Source organism: Globicephala melas, chromosome 15 (genome assembly GCF_963455315.2).
Source record: "Globicephala melas chromosome 15, mGloMel1.2, whole genome shotgun sequence".
Classification (NCBI taxonomy): domain Eukaryota; kingdom Metazoa; phylum Chordata; class Mammalia; order Artiodactyla; family Delphinidae; genus Globicephala; species Globicephala melas.
In genome coordinates this window covers 4,670,223-4,692,098 of record NC_083328.1, presented here as the reverse complement: position 1 = coordinate 4,692,098, position 21,876 = coordinate 4,670,223, and the positions used below count along the sequence as shown (strand labels likewise).

At 46.1% G+C, this 21,876-nt stretch overlaps 1 protein-coding gene across 1 annotated transcript; it reads right to left on the bottom strand.

Moving 5' to 3' along the window:
- Positions 1–705: 705 nt before the first annotated feature.
- SMIM10L3 (small integral membrane protein 10 like 3) lies at positions 706–19,615 on the bottom strand. The gene is made up of 2 exons (XM_030846057.2): positions 19,169–19,615; positions 706–2,538 (listed from the first exon to the last, which is right to left on the bottom strand). Exons 1-2 carry the CDS (start codon positions 19,352–19,354, stop codon positions 2,518–2,520), a joined length of 207 nt encoding a protein of 68 aa, XP_030701917.1. The 5' UTR covers positions 19,355–19,615; the 3' UTR covers positions 706–2,517.
- Between the last annotated feature and the right edge of the window lie 2,261 nt (positions 19,616–21,876).

The following is a 21,876-nucleotide window of genomic DNA, read 5'->3' as shown; positions in this document are numbered from 1 at the left end:
AATTTCAGCTTAGTGTAAGTGTATTAAAAAATTAATGTAAAAAAAAAAATTATTGAGAGCTTTTCCACAAAGCTTTTAGAAAAAACACACCTTATTCTGATATAACCATATGAAAACACTTCAAGTTAATTTAGTTAATGCTAAGCAGGAAATTCTGTATTTGTTGTTTGCAATTGGTTGAAAATTTACAGACTTGGAATTTACAAAGCAAAATTAAAAAAAAAAAAAACGTTGATGAGTCATAGAAAGTTCAATCTCAAAGTAGCAGACTGAGTTTAAAACAAAAAGGCGGGGGGCAGGGAGAAGGTGTTGACAGGAAAACAGTTCCCATTCTGAAACACTGAAATGTGTCATCTCGTTTCACCACCCACGGGTGACCCCTAGGCGGAGTGTCCACTAACCAGGGCTTTAATCGTTCAGTCAAGTCGGTGTCCTTTTAGACCGGCTAGAGATCGCTCCTTCCACAAGGGTTCTTACTTTGGGGTTCTCTGAGCGCACCCTCCCCCCCCCCCCCGTAACCAAGGAGCACAATACTGCATTCCATTACATCCGGGGAGGAAAGTGAGAGTTGAGTTCCAACGTAACTTGACGTTATGCTTTTCATTCTCTGCTTCCAATCTTCTAAATCAGCCAATGACTTTGTGCTAAAAGACTTGCATATGAGGAGGGCAGCATTAATAATGAAGACAAGGGGAACCAAGCCTACACATGTAAAATACGACATTTATTATGCTAAAGAACAGGTTTTATTTTTCATTTCCCCAAAACACTGAAATAGCACATGGCATAGTAATTTAGCACACAATATAAACTGATAGATGCAATCAATAATTCCGAAAATGGTTAAGCCTTACTTTCGGACTCTTTAAAAACTTACGCTCTTAAGTGCCTTTTATCAAAGTGATCAACACACAACAAAAGGTGTTCTCTCAGAAAAAAAATCTTAGTGTAAGAGATACCTCGACTCCTAGAAACTGGAAACCTTCTCTAAGGGAAATGCTTGATTTTTCTCTATAACTGAGCCCCGGCAGACAGGCTCAAGCTCATTTTTTATTCTGAGTAACACTGCTAGGGTTCCTAGCTTGAGAAAGCGTTATCTAAAGGTAAGGTTAATATTGCAACTTTCACCGTAGGGCCTCCATTTAAATTGCATGTCAAGTGGAAGGAAAGGGATGTGAGAAAAGAAATCAGATTTTGCTCAAATTATTCTGCGAAATGCAGAAATGGTAACAGCTTACCATTAACTCAGCCTGGCTCAGAGTCGACTTTACAAATATCTACTCCCATTAGATGGTCAGAGACAGTCTAGGAAGACAGTATCTGGGACAGCAGCCCTTTAGGATGGGTGCTGAAGGTAAATTAAAAAACTTTGTTAAATCTTTTGATTCTAATCTGATATTTATATAGGATATATCAATATTCTCCTTGACATGGCTTCCCAACTCTGAGTGTCTTTCAAGCACAATTTAAAACTCAAAATTTTCCTTCTGATTCAACCAGCTCTCCATGAGTTTAAATTCCACTGACTTTAAGTATGTCTGGTCATGCAAACCAAAGCAGGAGCTTCATGGCTGTACCCTGTGCATCCAGACCTAATGCAAAAGAAATCATTCTAGGACAACTTTTAAAAATCTATTTTTATTGTTCTGTCTGTACCTTAACTATGGCATAAGAGATTTGCTAATTCAGAAGCTTGTAGAGCCAGTAACGCCAGTGGTTCCTGCAGATCATCTGAGGTACTTTTTACTCGTGAAAGCATTTTCTTGTATTCTCCTCTTTGCTCTGAAAACATGGGCTTTGAATGGCCAGGGAAAACACATTTTGTCTCATCATTCAAGAATATTTGGGGATGTGCGTGCAGCAGTGCAGACAGGACGGAACGTAGGCGAGAGGGTTCCGACTCAGAGTCCAGCTTCTCCAGCGAAGCGCTTGGTGGTCCATCCTCAGAAATCCCCATTTCTAACCATTTTTGATGGCACGGTAGTCCTGACCCCCAAGGCTTTCCTCTGTGGCTCCATCCTCCGGGGCTGTCAGTGGCCCTGGGCCCTCCTCCCAGCCAGTCCCTACCATAAGCTCCCCCGACGCCAAAGGATGCCCCAGCAAAACGCTCTTCTGTGGGAGCAAAGAACAGATCGACAGTCTTGCTCTGAGCAGCTGCTGAAGCTGAATTTCTTCGTATTGGTTCTTGCAGATATGCAAGCACTTTGTTGCCATCGTGACGCAAGAGGCTGACCTCACTCAGATCATTTTTCATTTCCAGTGATAACTCCTCATTTTGTGAATTTCCATTTACATCAACCGCAGGCTTATTCATCCTGGAAGTTATATCTGATGGGCAAGCGCTCTCCTCCTGCATTCTCTCATACAACAGTTCTCTGTACAGTAATTTGTCCAAGTCATCGCCCGCTCCCTTCTCTTCTGCGAGGCAGGTGCTCAGAGTCCCCCTTCCGTCCCTCATGCTGTGGGTTCTCTGACACCCTGAGCCCCAGGACACGCCTGTCAGTCCACAGAAGGCCTTCAATGGATCTCAATATGAACCTGGAAAAGACCAACAAATTAAAGTGTAATAATGAAGACAGGGTCTTAAGAGAGTCCACACAGCTATTTCCCAACAAATACAAAGATATCTTTGACAGTCTCTGGTACCCCAAGGATACCTACACTGTGATAGAAAACAGGATATCAACCTACCAACCTACCAATTAGAAACCACAACAAAAAGAACAGTAGTTTATTAATGCAGTGTTTCCTAAAAATACTTAAAAATAATAAAAGCATACATTCTGAGGCTCTGCACTTTTCGTGGCAATATAGTTATTCCTGTAGGTTCGATAAAAAAATCTGCCCTCCTGGGGGCTTCCCTGGTGGCACAGTGGTTAAGAATCCACCTGCCAATAGGAGACACGGGTTCGATCCCTGGTCCGGGATGATCCCACATACTGTGGAGCAACTAAGCCCAAGAGCCACAACTACTGAGCCCACGGGTCGCAACTACTGAGCCCATGTGTCGCAACTACTGAAGCCCACATGCCTAGAGCCCATGCACCGCAACGAAGAGGAGCCCCACTTGCCACAACCAGAGAAAGCCCCCACGCAGCAATGAAGACCCAACGCAGCCAAAAATAAATAAAATTTTTAAAAAAAATCTGTCCTCCCTTTAACCAGGATAAATTGGATGACACAATTAGGCAACCAAGGTCTTACCAAAGTGTCCTATTTGAGAATGAGTCTCAGTGACTCAGGTACGACAAGCCACTTTTAAGGAATCAAGGGCAACTTTACTTATGGATCCGATGTCTACAAAGCCCTCCCAGGAAAACCAGACTGGAGGGGTCCTGGGATCCAAGATTCCAGCCTCAGATCACCCGCCGGCTGGTCAGGAATCTCAGCAAATTTTGGAGCCTCCATAAGAGAAGAATTCACCCAGATTTTTATGTACTGCAGGCAAAAATATGGTGGAGAAAGCTTCTTGGGCTTAGTTGCCCACTCTCAGATTCCACATGAAAACTTCTGAACAGAAGTTGATCTGCGACTTCACCAGTTGTTCAAGAGCAAACTCGAGGTGGCCCATGTGGTCACTGACCCTGAGGCACCTGCAAACCTACTGAGATTCTGTGACCAAGAATAATCTTTCTGTGACATTATGCTCCAAACGGGGAAGATGTAGGAAAAACTGTGAAAGGCTTTGAAATGGACCCAAAAAGACAACATTACTGGGTGTGCTGTCTAGTGCATTCTCTGCGTTATCTAATGTAACAGGGCTCCACAGCTTTCTCTTTGATGCTTCACAGCTCTAAGTTGTAGAAAACTTAAAAGGCAAGTGATTTCCTGTCCAAAGAAATGGAAATTAATATTGTCCAGAGGAATGCAACGGATTACTGCCCTATGCACATTGACCAGTTTTACATCTATTTGTAAATTCACTTTAGCATTCCTCATTGTATGTATGTGTTTTGTCTAAATGCTGCTTTACACTGATTATAACATCTTACTAGTTCCCTCCTTAATTGATGACTTTTAAAAAGTGTCTGACACATGTTCCTTTAAAAAGGAGCATACCTCGGAGAGAACGCGGATAAATGTTTCAACTTCAAAAATACATACTTTGTATTCAGTAATTTTTCTAAGAGGCTAGCCTAAGGAACAGCAACCTAGCTAAAATGCAGTAACTCTTTTTGGAAGGAGGAGGGATGGAAATATGGGTTCAGGTAGAAGACAGCTGCGTCTGACTCTTCTCCCACAGTAAGACAAAGACTAACTCAAAAAATGAAAAGTCAAGAAGCAACACTACAAGCGTGCAATTTAGAGACAGAGAAGTAAACACTAAGAGAACCAGCTGTAGCTGCAAGCAGTCGGCTGGATGGAGAAATGGGAGACAGGAAACTGCTGTTTCTCTTAACTAATCTCGTGGCACCAGGAGACTCATTAAGCTTTATGACTGTGTAAGTTTTTTTTAAATTTAAAGAGAGCGGGCTTCCCTGGTGGCGCAGTGGTTGAGAGTCCGCCTGCCAATGCAGGGGACGCGGGTTCGTGCCCCGGTCCGGGAGGATCCCGCGTGCCGCGGAGCGGCTGGGCCGGTGAGCCGTGGCCGCTGGGCCTGCGCGTCCGGAGCCTGTGCTCCGCAACGGGAGAGGCTACAGTGGTGAGAGGCCTGCCTACCGCAAAAAAACAAAAAACAAACAAACAAACAAACAAAAAGTTAAAGAGAGTACACTGGGAAGAAAACACAGCAGGTAAGTATTATTGGAGGCTGAGGGAGAAAGCAAAGAGGGCTGAGAAACGGGGCTGCGGAGTCACTGAGGAGCAGGGCCGACAGTGAGGCACGCCCCCACCCCCACCCCGCCACCGTGCTAAGGCAGGGTGGTGGCTAGACTGGAAAGGAATCATCTTAAACAGACCAATTAGGAGGCTATTCTAATACTGCAGAGGAAAAAAGGAAGTAAGCCTGTGAGAGTAAAGAGGGGAGAGAAACTGAAGAATCTTTTTTAAGTTGGTGACTGACTAGGTGCAGAAGAAAGTGAGATGACCCACAGGTTTCTTGACTTTCAGTTCTGGATAATGAACGTGTTATTAACCGCAAAGCGGGGAGAGCAGCAGGTCTGGAAGACAGGGAAGGTGCTCAGACTGGGCAGCAGAGTTGGGCTGCGGGGCTCTGGCGAGCAGGTGGATCAGTAAATCCTTTACCTCAAGACAGAGGTCAGAGCCGGGGACCTCGACTCAGAAGCCGCCAGCTCTGCGGAGGCAGGTAAAATGACGGCCCGGTAGAACAAATCAAGAGAGAAGACAGAGGTACAGAAGACAGGGGTCTCCAGGATCTAAAGGCCGGACGGGCGAGGGGCCCACCAAAGTCACTAAGGAGGGAGACTCAAAGCGCCTCGGGAGGGCTTCCCTGGTGGCGCAGTGGTTGAGAGTCCGCCTGCCGATGCAGGGGACGCGGGTTCGTGCCCCGGTCCAGGAGGATCCCACATGCCGTGGAGCGGCTGGGCCCGTGAGCCATGGCCGCTGAGCCTGCACGTCCGGAGCCTGCACGTCCGGAGCCTGCACGTCCGGAGCCTGTGCTCCGCAACGGGAGAGGCCACAACAGTGAGAGGCCCGCGTACCGCAAAAAAAAAAAAAAAAAAAGCGCCTCGGGAAAACCCAGGGTCGCCGACACCAACTGCGTTGAGTGCTTCAAAAAGAGGGCAGTTACATACGTTTCCTGCACAAACAACTAAGTTAGCGTCAGGTAAGCTCTGAAGAACTCTTCACTCACTCCACTAGGCCAGCGGCTGTTCAAGTGCCCCCAACTCAAGGAGCATGGGAGAAAATATCAGAACATCTTTGCCTAGTTCATTTTTACCTTGTTCCCCTTGTAACTTTTTCTATGTTTTATAATATATAACATATTTTGGTAGAGCAAAATACATAGTTTATAAAAATAGTATATATATGCTTATTTATACCACAGAGATATAGATATCTCCACAGGGCATGCTCAAAACTTTTTATCTGTACAAGTGTGACCATTATTACATATAACAACTGATACAAATATATTTGAGCAGTATGAAGCCATATGCAAATATAAGGTGCAATTCTTTAAGTTGAGATATAACTGACATAAAATGTATTAATTTCAGGTATACAACACAGTAAGTCGATATTTCTATATATTGCAAAATGATCACAAGTTAACATCCATCACCTCACAGTTACACTTGTAAGAGGTGCAACTCCAGCTACGAATCAAAACAAACACTTTCAAAGTTCACCAAGTCAAATCTAATCAACTTCTCTTGACAATTCTCTCAAATTAACTCTCCAAAGCATGTTATTTTAAACCTTACATTTATTTTACTGATCTGAAATGTACTAAGAATGAACATTTTCCTGAAATGGAAGCATTCCTAAATATATTTTTAATACATATTAGAACAGGTTTAAAATAATTCTTAAGAAAAACAGGTCACTTAATGTGGGCCAACTCTCAGGAAAATTAGTTTCTAACTACTTTTATTATGTCCTTGTATGAGGACTTAGTACCATTCAGAAAGATAAAGTGTTGCCAGAATTGTGTTAAAATATTTTGAATAAGATACTATTCATGTAGTCATACATTTAATAATGATAGAATAAACTGCTTACTGAAGATCTCCTAGTTCTTTAGTAAATGCAGTAATAAACTATGTATTCAATTACCTTAAAAATACTTCAGTAAGTCAGTGAAACATTTTGGCTCTGAGCCCTTAACCAGCCACCTCTTTTGATATTAGACAGTTACACACATTACTTATATTTTGAGAGCCAGAAATAATTTTCAAGTAATTTCCAAACACGCAGTCACCTGTGAAATGTTTTTTGTGGTTTATTCTCACTGTACTTTTGAATACATACATCTTGGCACACTATATCATACCAAGTAAAATATGCCAATTATATAACTAACCATCCTCGGCCCCAGCTCTCTCATCATTTCCCACCCCTCAACCCCGATGTTAAGTCTACAAAATAATAAGCAGCATAAATTATGGCAAACCATCTTATCCACAAAAACTGACACACCCCCTCCCTGCCCCAGAATGAGGGAAGTCTATTCTGAAATTCAAGACAGTATGATTCAGGAAAAGCAAAGTGCAGGACTGGGAGTAAATTCCTGAACTTAAACTCTGTACCTCCCCAACAGGTGCCTCCCCCTGCCCCTCAGCAAATGACAAAGGTTGAAAATGGAGCCACAGAGGCCAGAGGGGGTGAGGTGTGCAGGGAGACGAGGTTGTCTGGTGTGTCCACGATCCTCGGGGTGGACAGGAGCAGTCTCTCCCACCAGAGTCCCCACCTGTGGAGGCAGCTGACTTGCTGCCTGACAACAGGCCTGACCCAGTTAGGCAGCTGTGCCCTCTTGGACGGCCAACACCTTCCCTTCCCTAACCTGGGCTATTAATGGCCTCAGGGACATGATGGGCTGGATACCAGTGCTCTGGAAACTAAAAATATCCCAGCCTCTGTGCTCCCAAAAGCCAGGTGGCAAGGCTATTCCCAAAGCGGGCCGGCGTGGGGCTGGGGGCGCAGACACAGCTAATGGAGCAGGGGCTGCCCGGCCAGGTTAGACAACAATGGGCTTGACGGGGGTCCTGCCTGGTGACAGCTCACAAATGTGCTCCAAGGCCACCTGGCTTCACGGCCTTTTTTTTAAATTGAAGTATAGTTGATTTACAATGTTATATTAATTTCAGGTGTACAGCATAGTGGATTCAGTATTTTTACAGATGACACTCCATTAAAAGTTATTACAAGATGATGGCTATACAATATATCCTTGTTGCTTATGTATTTTATACATCATTGTTTGTATTTGTTAATCCCATACCCCTAATTTGCCCCCCCTCCGTAACCACCAGTTTGTTTTCTGTACCTGCGAGTCTGTCTCTGCTTTGCATGTACATTCATTTGTGTTATGTTTAGGTCCCACATATGAGTGATATCACACACTCACAGCTCTCAGAGGTGAGCGTTAGCAGACCTGACCATCGCTGAGCTCAGCACTGAAACATCAGCCTGAGGAGGCAGCTGACACACACAAGCTGAGTAACAAATTGCTCAAGCTGCTACACAGTTTAGAGGATGAGAAACAGGAAGGGCTGGGTCATCTCTGTGTTACACTGAATCATAAGCACAGGAAGCAGACGACAGGGACCAACTTCCTGCTGCAAACCACTCAGCGCGTCCAAATCACACCTGTGCTCTAAGCTGGCTGTGCAGCTCCTGCGGGCCACTACTCTGTCCCCTGCTTCGGTCACCCAGAGGCTCAAAGGTGCGCTCACACGTCCGAGGGCCGAGAGGCGAGAAGGATGGCTGAGCTAGGCTGTGTCCTCTTTCCTCAGGATGTGTGAGGACTCTTCATGTGAAAGCACCCAGCATGTTCTCTGACCAGCAGCCTGTGGCATCCAAGAAACAGCTGCTATTAGTACCATTATCAGCAAGAGTATTAGAGGGAACCAGTGACAAAACGCTGCTGAGGGGGTCTGTAAAGCAGAGGACAGAGAAGTGACCACTGGATGGCAACACGGAAGTGGCCTAAGCACGGACCAGCACATTGCAGTGGGGGACAGAGACCGAGGCCCAGGCTGGAGTGGCCACAGGGGACGGGGAGCAACCAGAGGGCCCCCCGCATGGCCAGAGGGAGCACACAGTGCAGCACCTCTGTGGAAGGCAAGTAGGCAATGACTTTGAAAATTATTTACAAATGAGTATAACCTTTCCTTTGGGATTCTACACCTATGATTTTTTGCTAGAGATTCAATCAGCGAGCGTTCACGGAGCCCCTAAGCCAGGCGTTGTTCTAGGCGCTGGTATCAGGACAGTGCACCGAGCAGACAAAAAGGGCTCTGTCTTCTCGAAACTTGCTTTCTAGTGAATGTACGTACAAGGACAAGAATGTCATACACACGAGGTTTCTCCCGGCAGTGCTGTTCAGAGAACGGTCAGTTTGGATCAACATCATACACCATATACCAGGATAAATTCCAACACTCTACATTTAAAAGTAAAACATGGGGCTTCCCTGGTGGCGCAGTGGTTGAGAGTCCACCTGCCGATGCAGGGGATGCGGGTTCGTGCCCCGGTCCGGGAAGATCCCACATGCTGCGGAGCGGCTGGGCCCGTGAACCATGGCCGCTGAGCCTGCGTGTCCAGAGCCTGTGCTCCACAACAGGAGAGGCCACAACAGTGAGAGGCCCATGTAGCACACACACACACACACACACACAAGAAAAAGTAAAACATGATATAATGGTACCAGAATAAATAACAGGTGAATTCCTTATATCTTTAGCATTTGGAAGGCCTTTCTAACTATGACAAAACCCAAAAGTCAGAAAAGATTATTAAATTTGACTACATAAACTTCAGTATGGCAAAAACACACTATAAACAAAGTCAAAAATATATTAACTGGAAAAAAATTTCAACTCTTATCACAGACACCTGATAAGGTGTCTGATAAGTTGGTGGGTTTCTTGGTGGCTCCAAGAAACCCACCAACAACCCACCAAAAAATGGGTAAAGAGGGCTTCCCTGGTGGCGCAGTAGTTGAGAGTCCACCTGCCGATGCAGAGGACGCGGGTTCGTGCCCCAGTCTGGGAAGATCCCACGTGCCGCAGAGTGGCTGGGCCCGTGAGCCATGGCCGCTGAGCCTGAACATCCGGAGCCTGTGCTCCGCAACGGGAGAGGTACCGCAAAAAAAAAAAAAAAAAAATTGGGTAAAGAACATGTATAGCTCACACACAAAGAGATGCTAATGAGCTTTTCTCTCACACCACCTCTTCCTTTAAGGCAGGCAAGCCTGTTGGCTCAAACACCAAGATACACCCACAGTGCAACCTCCTCCCATCACCTCCCCTGCTGCGCCCTGAGAAACCACCAGCATCCTCTCCTGTTAATCTAAGGGTCTCCCTGCTTCCACCCTCCACTCTTACCGTGAAGTAAGAGTGATCTCTTTGAAATGGCTGAATGCAGAGTTACTATATGACCCAGCAATTCCACCCCTAGGTACATAACCAAGAGAAATGAAAACACATGCCCACACAACACCTATACAAGCACACCTCGCTTTATTACGTTTCGCAGTATTTTTTACAAACTGAAGGTTTATGGCAACCCTGCATTGAGCAAGTCTATTGGCGCCATTTTTCCAATGGCATTTGCTCACTTCGTATCTGAACATTTTGGTAATTCCTGCAATACTTCAAACTTTTTCATTACTATTGTATTTGTAATGGTGGTCTGTGATCAGTTACCTCTGATGTTACTACGGCAAAAATGATGATGACTCAACGGAGGCTCAGATGATGGTTAGCATTTTTTGGCAATCAAGTATTTTTTAATGAAGGTATGTCCATTTTTTAGACATGATGCTATTGCACATTTAATAGACTACCTTACAGTGTAAACATAACTTTTACATGCACTGGGAAACCAACAAGTTCACGTGCCTCGCTTTAGCACGATAACCGCTTTGTTGCAGTGGTCTGGAACCGCACCCACGATACCTAAGGTGTGCCTGTAGAATGTGCGTGGCAACAGCCAAAAAGTGAAAAACACCCAAAAGCTGAAAAAACAACTCACGGACATAAAAGACAAGACTAAGGAAATTACAGATTGGATGAGACTAAGGCATGGCAACTAAATGCACTGTGGGGTCCAGGGACAGAAAAAAATTCACTGGTGGAAAAAACTGGTGAAATCCAAAGAGTACCGCAGCAACGTTAACTTCTTCGTTCTGATGCCTGTACTCTGGCCAGGCAAGATGCCAACATTAGAGGAAGCTGGGGGAAGGGCCTATGGGAACTCTCTGCACTGACGTGCAACCTCTGTAAGTCAAATTACTTCAACGTAAAAACTAAGCAACAAACCAAAAAAGTGATCTGTTCTGTCTGGGATTTATTTAAAATACTCCGGTGTGGGGTGATTAGATGGACACAGTGCAGGACTGGGGAGAAAAGATAAAACAGGATTAGCAAAGAGTTGATCCTTACTGAAAAGAAGTGATGGATACATGGGGTTCATTATACTACAGGTGGCCCTCCATATCTGCAAGTTCCGCATCTGAGGATTCAACCAAGAGGAAATAGAAAAAAATAGAATTTTTGGGGGGGGGGAATTTCCAGAAAGTTCCAAAAAGCAAAACTTGAATTTGCTATGTGCTAGCAACTATTTACATAGCACTTACATTGTGTTTACAACTATTTACATAGCATTTACATTGTATTAGGTATTAAAAGTAATCTAGAGATGATTTAAAGTATAAGGGAGGATGTACACGGGTTACATGCAAATACTACACAGTTTTATACAAGGGACTTGAGCATCTGTGGATTTTGGTATCCCCAGGGGTCCTGAAACCAACCCCTTGCAGGTACCAAGGGACAACTGTACTCCACTTCTGTGTATATTTGAATATTCCCATAATAAAGGTTTTTTTATAATATGATCTTTAGAGAATTCCGTGGCGGTCCAGTGGTTCGGACTCGGTGCTTTCACTGATGGGGCTTGGGTTCAATCCCTGGTTGGCAAACTAAGATTCCACAAGCCATGCTGCGCAGGGAAAAAAAAAAAAAGATCCTTAAAAGAAAAAATAAACCTTTTTTTTTAAAAGAAGAAAAAAATGATCCTTTATAAAAGCAAATGAGATTAGGTCACATCTCAGTGAAATGTTTCCCATTTCACTCAGAGTAAGCCAAAATCCTTAAAAATGTACAAGCCACTGGACCCTGGCCACACCCCCAAGTTTGTTACTGTGATCATACAAGAACAAAATTAAGAATAGGCTCTTAGAAACTTCTATGGCAACTTAACACTGCCACAACAACCAACAGCATAATCACTTTTCTAGTACTTTAAAAAAAAACTGCAGTAAAATATACATAAAATCTACCATCCATCACCACCACACATTTCTAGAACATTTTCATCATTCCAAACTAGAACTGTTTCCATTAAACAATTCCCATTCCCCCTCTCCAGCCCCTGGCAACCACCTTCTACATTCTGTCTCTATGAATAGTGTTCCTAAGGTTCATCAAGCTGTAGCAGGTATCAGAACTTTATTCCTGGGACTTTCCTGGTGGTCCAGTGGTTAAGACTCCTTGCTTCCACTGCAGGGGGCACGGGTTCGACCACTGGTCAGGGAACTAAGATCCTGCAAGCTGCACGGCACAGCCAAAAAAGAACTTTATTCCTTTTCAAAGATGTATAATTTTGCATTGAAAGTATAAAACCTTCTGTTTATCCACTCATCTGTTGATGGACACTTGGATTGTATCTACTTTTTGGCTGTTGTCCATAGTGCTATGAACATTGGAGCACAAGTGCCTGAGCCCCTGTTTTCAAATCTTTGGGGTATACACCTACCAGTGAACTTGCTGAATCATACAGTGATTCTATGTTTAACTTTCTGAGGACTTGCCAAACTGTTTTCCATAGCAACTGCACCATTTTACATTCCCACCAACAGTGCACAAGGGTTTTAATCTCTCCACATCCTCGCGTTCTTTCCCTCCCCCTCACCCCATAATAGCCAACCTAACGGGTGTGAGGTAGCATCTCGTTGTGGCTTTGATGTGCAGTTCCCTAATTCTTCTCTCCTAGCACTGGATTTTATTACCGCCCTGGCAGAGGAGAGGCATCCTAGGGGCAGTGCCAGGCCAGGCGAGGGCTGGGCAGGGGGAGTGTTTCTCAGCCTGTGTGGCTGGGCTCAGATTTGGAACTGGAGCAGTTAGTGAGGGCTCTTGGAAACTAAGCCTGGCGTGGGGGTCCCTGGGTCTGGGTTGGGAGACTGTCAGTGAGAAACGAGTGGTCACTCACCCTTCAGGTCCATGAGTGTCCCTGGAGTGGGATGGGGAGAGATGGGAGGAGCCGAGTCTCAGGGAGAGAAGTTGACCCGGTGGGTCTGTGAGAGCCCAGAGGCAGGGGGACACTGCGTCCACATCCTGCAGGGCTGGTATGGGGAGAGGCGCCTGGCCACCAGGGCCCCTCCTCTGGGCATCCCATAGGGCCACAAGGCTGAAGTGGGCAAGCTGGGGCTCAGAGGTCATCATAATGATGTGTCAGGGCCTCACCATAGTTGGTGGACTGGCTGCCCACAAACATGTTCCAATTGCCCATCTTTTCCTGGGTTTACTTGCCATTGATCTATCTTCTTTGGAGAAATGTCTATTCAAGTCCTTTGCCAATTTTTGGATTGGGTTTTTTGTTGCTGTTGAGTTGTAAGAGTTCTTTACATATTTTGGACATTAATCCTTAACAGATATATGGTTTGCAAATACAGGTGACCCTTGAACAACTTGGGGGCTAGGGACATTGACCCTCCTCACAGTCGAAAATCTGAGTACAACTTTACAGCAACCCTTCCTATACATGGTTCCTCCGTCTTTGCAGTTCCACATCTGAAGATTCAACCAACCTCAGATCACGCAGTGTTAACATATACTACTGAAAAAATTCTGCGTATTAGTGGACCTGCACAGTTCAAACCTGTGTTCTTCAAGGGTCAACTATACTTTCTCCCATTCTGTGAGTTGCCTCTTTCACTCTCTTGATAGTATCCTTTGATGAACCAATGTCTAATATTCACAGTCCAATTTATCTTTTTCTTTTGTTGCCTGTGCTTTTGGCAAGAAATCACTGCCAAATTCAGTATCATGAAGATTTTCCCCTACACTCTAAGAACTACATTCTAAGAACTACATTTAGTTCTTATGTTTAAAAGCAATTCATTTCTATTGGATCTTACAAACCTATCAGGAGATGCTATGGTCTGAATGTTTGTAACCCCCCAAAATTCATATGCTGAACCCCTAACCTCAAAAGATGATGGTATTAGGAGGTGAGTGAGATTAATTTTTTTAAATTTATTTTTGGCTGCGTTGGGTCTTTGTCACTGCGCGCGAGCTTTCTCTAGTTGCGGCGAGCGGGGGCTACTCTTCGTTGCAGGGTGCGGGCTTCTCATTGCGGTGGCTTCTCTTGTTGCAGAGCACGGGCTATAGGCACGCAGGCTTCAGTAGTTGTGGCACACGGGCTCAGTAGTCGTGGCACATGGGCTTAGTTGCTCCACGGCCATGTGGGATCTTCCCGGACCAGGGCTCAAATCCGTGTCCCCTGCATTGGCAGGCGGATTCTTAACCACTGTGCCACCAGGCAAGCCCCAATTAATGTTCCTATAAAAAGATGCCAGAGATCCCTAGCCCCTTCTACCATGTGAGGACACAGCAAGAAGGCACTGGCTACGAACCAGGAGGGCCCTCAAGAGACCTTAACCATACTGGTGCCTTGATCTTGGACTTCTCGGCCTCCAGAACTGCGAGAAATTAATGTTTGTTGTTTACAAACCATCCAGTCTGTGGAGGTGAAGAAACATTGGCCCTTCTGCACAGATCACGTGAGGAGGAATGCCCAGGCTCTCTCCTGAGTTAGGGCTGCCTCCTGGTCCTGGCATGCTTCTCCCTGCTCTAGGTATTGACAAGTGTATTTATGAAAAATTTTTTAAATGTGCTACTACTCAGATGGTTTTTAAACTTGCTTTTCTTCACTGTATATTTGGTGGATACCTTTTAACATTAGTACATATAGACCTAATTCATATACTTTAACATCTGCTCGAACCATTATGTGAGAATTTACTTCTAAGACTTTTTAAAAACTTGAGTCAAGGATACAGGTGTTCACTGTACTATTCTTTCAAATTTTATGCAGGTTAAAAATTTTTTAAAGTCTACTTCAACCTATCTTTAGAGGTGGAACTTTTTTCAAAAGTTTATGAAAAACCATGATTATGAATTCCCTTGAAAGATAGGAAAGATTCCATGGTATTTTTATGTGTCCTACATGTTTGGAATTTTCCATCTCAAAGTATATAGCTGTTCAATACCCCAGAAGCCAGAACAAACTCCTACGTTTTACTGAGCTCATGCTTCTGACTTTGCCTCTTAAGCTTTTATGATGTTCCTTAATAGTCTATAATTTCCTCCAACTTTCTTCCAGGAGCTTGATGTAGATCAAGCAACAAAATAAAACTCACTTCAAGCTGCAGTCGACCCTTGGAATCTTTACTACTTTTTGAAATTGTCCGGCCATAAGATGATTTCAATCAGTCAAGGCCAACGTCCTGGCAGTCCAAGGCACACGAGCCTCTCAGTTCCAGCCTCCGGCCACCTCCCACTGCCCTGGGACACGCAGAGCTCTCGCACGGGCTGCAAGGCTTCTCTGCTAAGCCGGGCATCTCCATGGCTAAAGCCCTCATCCCCTTCAAGTTTTGCTCATCGCTAAGGCCCACTCTGAGTGCTCTATTTGGAACAGCACCCAGCTTCCCCAGCCCTGCGTGCATTCCTCAACCCTTTTTACCTGGTTGGAAGGAATGAATATAGATTTTCAAGTGATAGGTGAACACTGAAACGTATGGAGCTATGGATCTAGAAAGTCCTTCGGAGAGAGGAGACTGAAGAAGAGCAGTTAGAAACAAAACAAGGAGACAGGCCGCAGAGGACGGGCCAAGAGAGGTTCTCGGCCTGGCCAGCTCAGCACAGGGCTGTGTGGCTGCCTGCTCAGAAAGCCAAGGCCACAGCTTGGTCTGACAACTATCCCTCACCTTCATGAAGTCACCTTCTCCAGCTGTTCTCTTTCAGGCCTCCTCTTTTCATGGTTACGCGAATCTAGGGGACCTGGGGCTAAGATACTTGATTCTTTCCACAGGCAACGTAACTGAAACATTGTAGGCATAACTTGTTCAATTATAGCAGGTTCTCAGAGCACTTTTTTTCATCTTCCTTTTACTACATTTAGTATTTGGTATGGATTCTCATTTTTTTCAATGCCTTGTATTTCAGATTATATATAAATAAGGAGGATGCTAATGACTCTAGGAGATTAAGCCTTGCTTGCAAACGGTATTTTTAAATCATAGCCCTTCTCAGTTTACAAAGCCCTTTGCATCTATTTTCTCATTTAATCACTCTCAAATTGAAGAAGAGGCTTCCCTGGTGGCGCAGTGGTTGAGAGTCCGCCTGCCGATGCAGGGGACACAGGTTCGTGCCCTGGTCCGGGAAGATCCCACATGCCGCAGAGCAGCTGGGCCCGTGAGCCATGGCCACTGAGCCTGCGCGTCCGGAGCCTGTGCTCCACAACGGGAGAGGCCGCAACAGTGAGAGGCTCACGTACCGGAAAAAAAAAAAAAAAAAAAATTGAAGAAGAGGTATCAATCTCCTTAAAATGCCTGGCTACCCTACTGACAGATGGTTTGGGGGTCCTGAGTAAACATGTGGGACAGAGTCCTTTATTCATTATGACTCACAAAACAGGCTCCAGCGCCCCTGCAAGGAAGAGGATGGACAGAGTGTCCTGAGTAAGCAGGTGGCGGTGAGTTGGCCCATCCCCTTACTCTTGTCCCCTATTTCCTGTTGCACTTCTCTTTACCAGAGGCCAGAATCATTAAACCCTCAAGTCAGGTAAGTCAATGATCTTCCACCAATGAACAGAAACTCTAAACCTGCAGGGGAGTTTAAAGCAGCAGATGGAAATGTTACAGTAAAGAGACACCCCAACTCCCACCTTGCCCCCCTCAGCATGCGACAGGCTGCTGATGCACTTGATCCAAGCCCAAGATCACACCTAAAATCCTCACGTAGTTCTCAGACAGCCCTCCCGCAAGGTACCCGGCGACCACCTTGTCTGGGCCTCCCCACCTCCCACTCACTCCTGAACTGACCAACAAAGCCCACACTCTACAGCCAGAGCGTCCGAATTCCCCAGTACTCTAAAGCTGTGCTGTACCTGGATGATGACTTGACATCAAGTCCACCAAGTCATCCATTAGCCTGGTGTACCCAGCTCTCCCTACTGCCCACGCCATCCTCACAGAGCCAACTTCCCGCCTCCAAAATGCATTTACCCTCAATCATGACAGTGCAAACTCCTTGTTATGAAATCTGTATTTGAACAACCTTTCCAGAGATAATCCTACTGCCTTACAAGCAACTGAGAGATTTGGAAACCCTCAGCATCGTAATAGGAACAGACTCCTCTGCTCCTTGTTGATATGAAACAAACAAGCCTTCAGCACTCTTGCAGTGAAGAGAGCAGCTGCAAGATCATACCGATTGGTGACCCCAAAAGATCCTCCTTGGTGACCCCAAAAGACCTCTCTGAAAGCAGAACCCGGGTGTGAGAATGTATCAGCATTCAAAGAGCCAGGGAAGAGCACTCGAGGTGGAAAGAACAGCAAGTGCAAGTGCCCAGGGGCCGCAAGGGCTTGGTGCATGCTAAGAGTAGATAGAAAAATAAGAGAAATGATAGCAAGCAAGGAACAGGCCAGGGGAGAGGTTAGAAAGGTGGACAGAAATCAGATCTGCAGGATAGAAACATGTGAACTGCATTCCACATGCAATGGGAAGCAGTTTTTGTTTTCTGTTTTTTTGTGAGGAATGACACAATCTGATTTATGTTTTTAAAAGACTTCTCTAAGGGCCCTGTGGAGAATAGATAGAGGCACCTGCAATAGGCCTGGTGAGTGATTATAGTAGCTTGGACTAGGGGAGTGGTCATAAATAGCTAAGTAAGCATATGAGAAAGCGGATTTTTTTTTTAATGGTACAAAATTGAGTATTTTCAACATTACGTAGGTTTTCTCTTACAGTCATTCTTGTGATTTTTACAGACGACTGCAAATTATAAATGTAACACTAGAACAAGAGTTTCCAAAGTGGAGCTTGGGGTCAAATATTTTGTTTTACCCACAGTTTATTTTTTGTTAAGTTGATATTTAAAAATCAGGATTTCCAATTTCTCTTGTAAATTGCTATATCTGACAAACAACAGTTGGCTAGTGACAAGTGGATAGAGCACAGGCTTTCTGATTTACCCCAGTCCCCACTCCCAGCACCCTTCTTTACACATTGATACCACATGCTGGAAAGGTATCCGAGTTTTCTACTCCTTTTGTCAGGAACCACTTAAGGATGCCACAAGTCCCTGCTCACATAAAAGTATCTCAGTTTGGACCCTGAAATAGAGAGGCAGGTTCATCCCAACTCACCTGAACACAATTTTGATGAACAGTGGGTTTTAAGTTTTATGTGGCCTGCCAGCACCAGTGCCAGGCACCCAAAACTTCCAGTTCAAGCTTAGAGACAATTATATTCTGATACAACTAAACCAAAGGGAAAAAGAAAAACACCTGCCCCGCCCATGTCAATACTGCATACTCCTACTCAGGCTTCCTCATTTTGCACACCAGGGAGCAACACAAGTACCGCCGGACTGTAAGCTCTCGATGGACAGGGACCCATCCCTCCATCACAGAGCCCGTGCCTCGCACACAGCAGACACTCCACCACGTGAAAACGAAATCCAAGACACGCTCAGCACTTGGCCATCTATGACACACTTGGAAAGGAATAATTCTCAATTTGATGACTTTCCATTCCACCAGAAAAAGGCATCTGGAATTTGAGGGATGTAGAAATGTCAATCATTTATAGCAAAGATGATCTCCAAGGCGCTGGGTGTGTGCGTGTGGTGTGTGTGTTTGTGTGTGAACTATTTCACACCTGAACTGTTTCGAGCCTCTGAACCTTTGCCTCTCTACCTCCTTCCACCTCGTTTTCTCTCATCACCCCCACTCCTTTCACCACCACCCACCCCCGCCAGGATAAATGAGATAACTCCAGCAGAACACTGGTTAACATGAACTAATCCCTCTTAAGTTTTAATTCTTTTCAAAGCTTCATAAAGTTTGGGAACTAGAAAAGTCAACCATAAACTCACCCCCCACCCCCGCCCCCCAGAATTTGCAATTTTCTGGGCAAAATTTCCTCTTCAGGGCCAGGGCCTTTGGCGCCCGTGGCAGCATCCACCTGCCTGGCCGCGGAGCCCACGCCCCAGCCGCAGGCCCGTACCCGAGGCAGGCCGCTTCACGTCCCCACCCCGCCTCGTTTGCGGAACAGGGATAACGATAACCTCAGCGGGTTTCTCCCCCGTGGGGTTGCGGGAGAAATGCACGGCGTTTGGCATACATTCAGCATCCAGCTTGGCAGCTCCCGGCGGCATCTGCATCGTCCTGGGCGAGGTGGGCCGGGCCGCGCTGGGCGGACCGGCGCTCGGGGAGGGTCGGGGGACAGGGGCCGGGCGGGCGCGGCTCACCCACCTGCAGGCGGACGTTGAGCATCATGGAAGCCACGATGTAGAGGTAGGGGAAGTTGATGCGCAACCGCCAGGCCAGGTCGAAAAAGATGAGCAGCGTGCGGGTCAGCCCCTTGCAGAAGACCCCATAGGAGCGGGCGGCGGCCGAGCGCGACAGCCGGACAGCCAGGCCCGACAGAGCCGCCGCCATATAGACCGGCGCCCGCCGCCCGCCCGCCGCGCACCGACCGGCCGCGGACCCGGCCCTCCCGGCTCCGAAGCCTGCCCGCCCGCCCTCTCGGCGCCGCGACGCCTCCGGGCCTCCACCCCGGCCGCTGGCCCGCTCTGAGGGAGCGAAGGAGGCGGCGGTGAGGCGGGCGGGCGGGCCGCGGGGAAGGGAGTCCACGGGGAGGGGAGTCAACACGTCACGCTCGGGGAAGAGCCGCAGCGAGCCGAGGCCAGCTCCTAGCCCGGCCGCGCAGCCTGACGTCACACTGCCCGCGCCGCGCCTGCGTGCCCCGGCCCCGCCCCGAGGCTCCGCCCAGGCCCCGCCCCCGTTTACCTTCCCCAGGTGAGAAGCGCATGCGTAGACTAGGTGGCGCGAAGAGGCCGGCTGATTGCGCTGTGTTCGTCCGCCCCCTAGTGGAGGAGCTGAGGAGCTGAACAGTGGGTTTAGGGTGGCACAACGACGTGAATGTACTTGATGCTGCTGAACTTTAAAATTATTAGAATAGTAAATTTTGTGTTCTGTGTCTTACCACAATTAAAAAAAGAAAAAAAGGAAAGCTTGGGGCCAACAGGCAGAACTTACTCCTCGTGTAGATTACAGTGTCAACTTACATATAGTTTAATCTTTTAATAGTTATGATATTAATTATAAAGCCTCTGATGTAAAAATTTAAAATATTGAAACTTTCAAAACTTCTAGTGTTCTGTGGTTTTAAGCGGATTTTTTTTACAGTGAGTTTTTACATTCCTGCTTAAGCATATAGGTTTCTATTAAAGATTTGTGGGCGGTGTTTGTGTTTCTCGTTTCAGACACAGTATTTCATGTCATTACTTAAGCCCACCCAAGAGAAAGTCTGGGAATGTAGTTCAGGTGGGAAAAAAGTTTCATTGGTTAAATGAAAAACAAGTCAAGTCCTTTAAGAAAGAGACAATAGAAAGCAACAGTGTAAGATGGATTTAAATGTATTTAAATTTAAAAATCCTTTGTCCCCAAATGGATTTGTGATAATAATTGTTTTAAAAAATCACTTAAGGGACTTCCCTGGTGGTGCAGTGGTTAAGAATCCGCCTGCCAGTGCAGGGGACACGGGTTCGAGCCCTGGTCCGGGAAGATCCCACGTGCTGCAGAGTAACTAAGCCAGTGTGCCACAACTACTGAGCCTGTGCTCTAGAGCCCACGAGCCACAACTACTGAGCCCACATGCCACAACTACTGAAGCCCGTGCGCCTAGAGCCCGTGAGCCACAACTACTGAAGCCCGCGCACCTAGAGCCCGTGCTCTGCAACAAGAGAAGCCACCGCAATGAGAAGCACGCCCACGGCAACGAAGAGTAGCCCGCGCTCGCCACAACCAGAGAAAGCCCGCGTGCAGCAACGAAGACCAAACGCAGACAAAAAATAAATAAATAAAAAGTAAAATAAAAAATTTAAAAATCATTTAAGAGAATTCCCTTGCGGTCCAGTGGTTAGGACTCCAGGCTTACACTGCAAGGGGAGCGAGTTCGATCCCTGGTAGGGGAACTAAGATCCCGCAAGCCTCCCGGCGCTGCCAAAAAAAAAAAAAAAAAAAAAATCAATTAAAATTTCTCTACCACAAAATGAATTCATATTCAGAATCTTTTTTAAACATGCTTTTTTTTTCCCTCTGTAGTGCAAAGGGGAAGATTATAAACTACATAGGGCATTTCTAGTATTGTCATTGTAACTATTATTTAGATTATCATTTTTCTTTATATGTCTACTGTTTAAAAAGAATTGTACTTTTTTTAAAAAATAAATTTATTTATTTAGGCTGCATTGGGTCTCTGTTGCTGCGCAGGGGCCTTCCCTGATTGTAGCGAGCAGGGACCACTTCGCTGCAGTGCGTGGGCCTCTCGTTGCCGTGGCCTCTCTTGTTGCGGAGCACGGGCTCCAGGCACACTGGCTTCAGTAGTTGCAGCACATGGGCTCAGTAGTTGTGGCTTGCGGGCTCTAGAGCACAGGCTCAGTAGTTGTGGTGCACAGGCTCAGTTGCTCCGCGGCATGTGGGATCCTCCCGGACCAGGGCTCGAACGGTGTCCCCCTCATTGGCAGGCGGACACTCAATCACTGAGCCACCAGGGAAGCCCAAGAATTGTACTTTTTGATGTTCAGTGTTTTGGGCCAAGAAATAGATATTTGAGGGTTTTTAGCTTTTGGCTAGTTTTTTTTAATATATAAATTTATTTATTTTATTTATTTATTTTTGGCTGCGTTGGGTCTTCGTTACTGTGTGTGGGCTTTCTCTAGTTGTGGCGAGTGGGAGCTACTCTTCGTTGCGGTGCACGTTCTTCTCATTGCGGTGGCTTTTCTTGTTGTGGAGCACAGGCTCTAGGTGGACGGGCTTCAGTAGTTGTGGCACATGGGCTCAGTAGTTGTGGCTCGCGGGCTTCAATAGCTGTAGTGCACAGGCTCAGTAGTGTGGCTCACGAGCTCTAGAGCGCAGGCTCAGTAATCGCGGGCTTAGTTGCTCTGTGGCATGTGGGA

Coding starts and splice junctions, on each gene's coding strand:
- SMIM10L3 (XM_030846057.2), bottom strand. CDS start 19,354: ATGGCGGCGGCTCTGTCGGGCCTGGCTGTCCGGCTGTCGCGCTCGGCC. Junction 2,539..19,168: donor TGCTCAACGTCCGCCTGCAG/GTGGGTGAGCCG, acceptor GGTCTTTTCCAG/GTTCATATTGAGATCCATTG.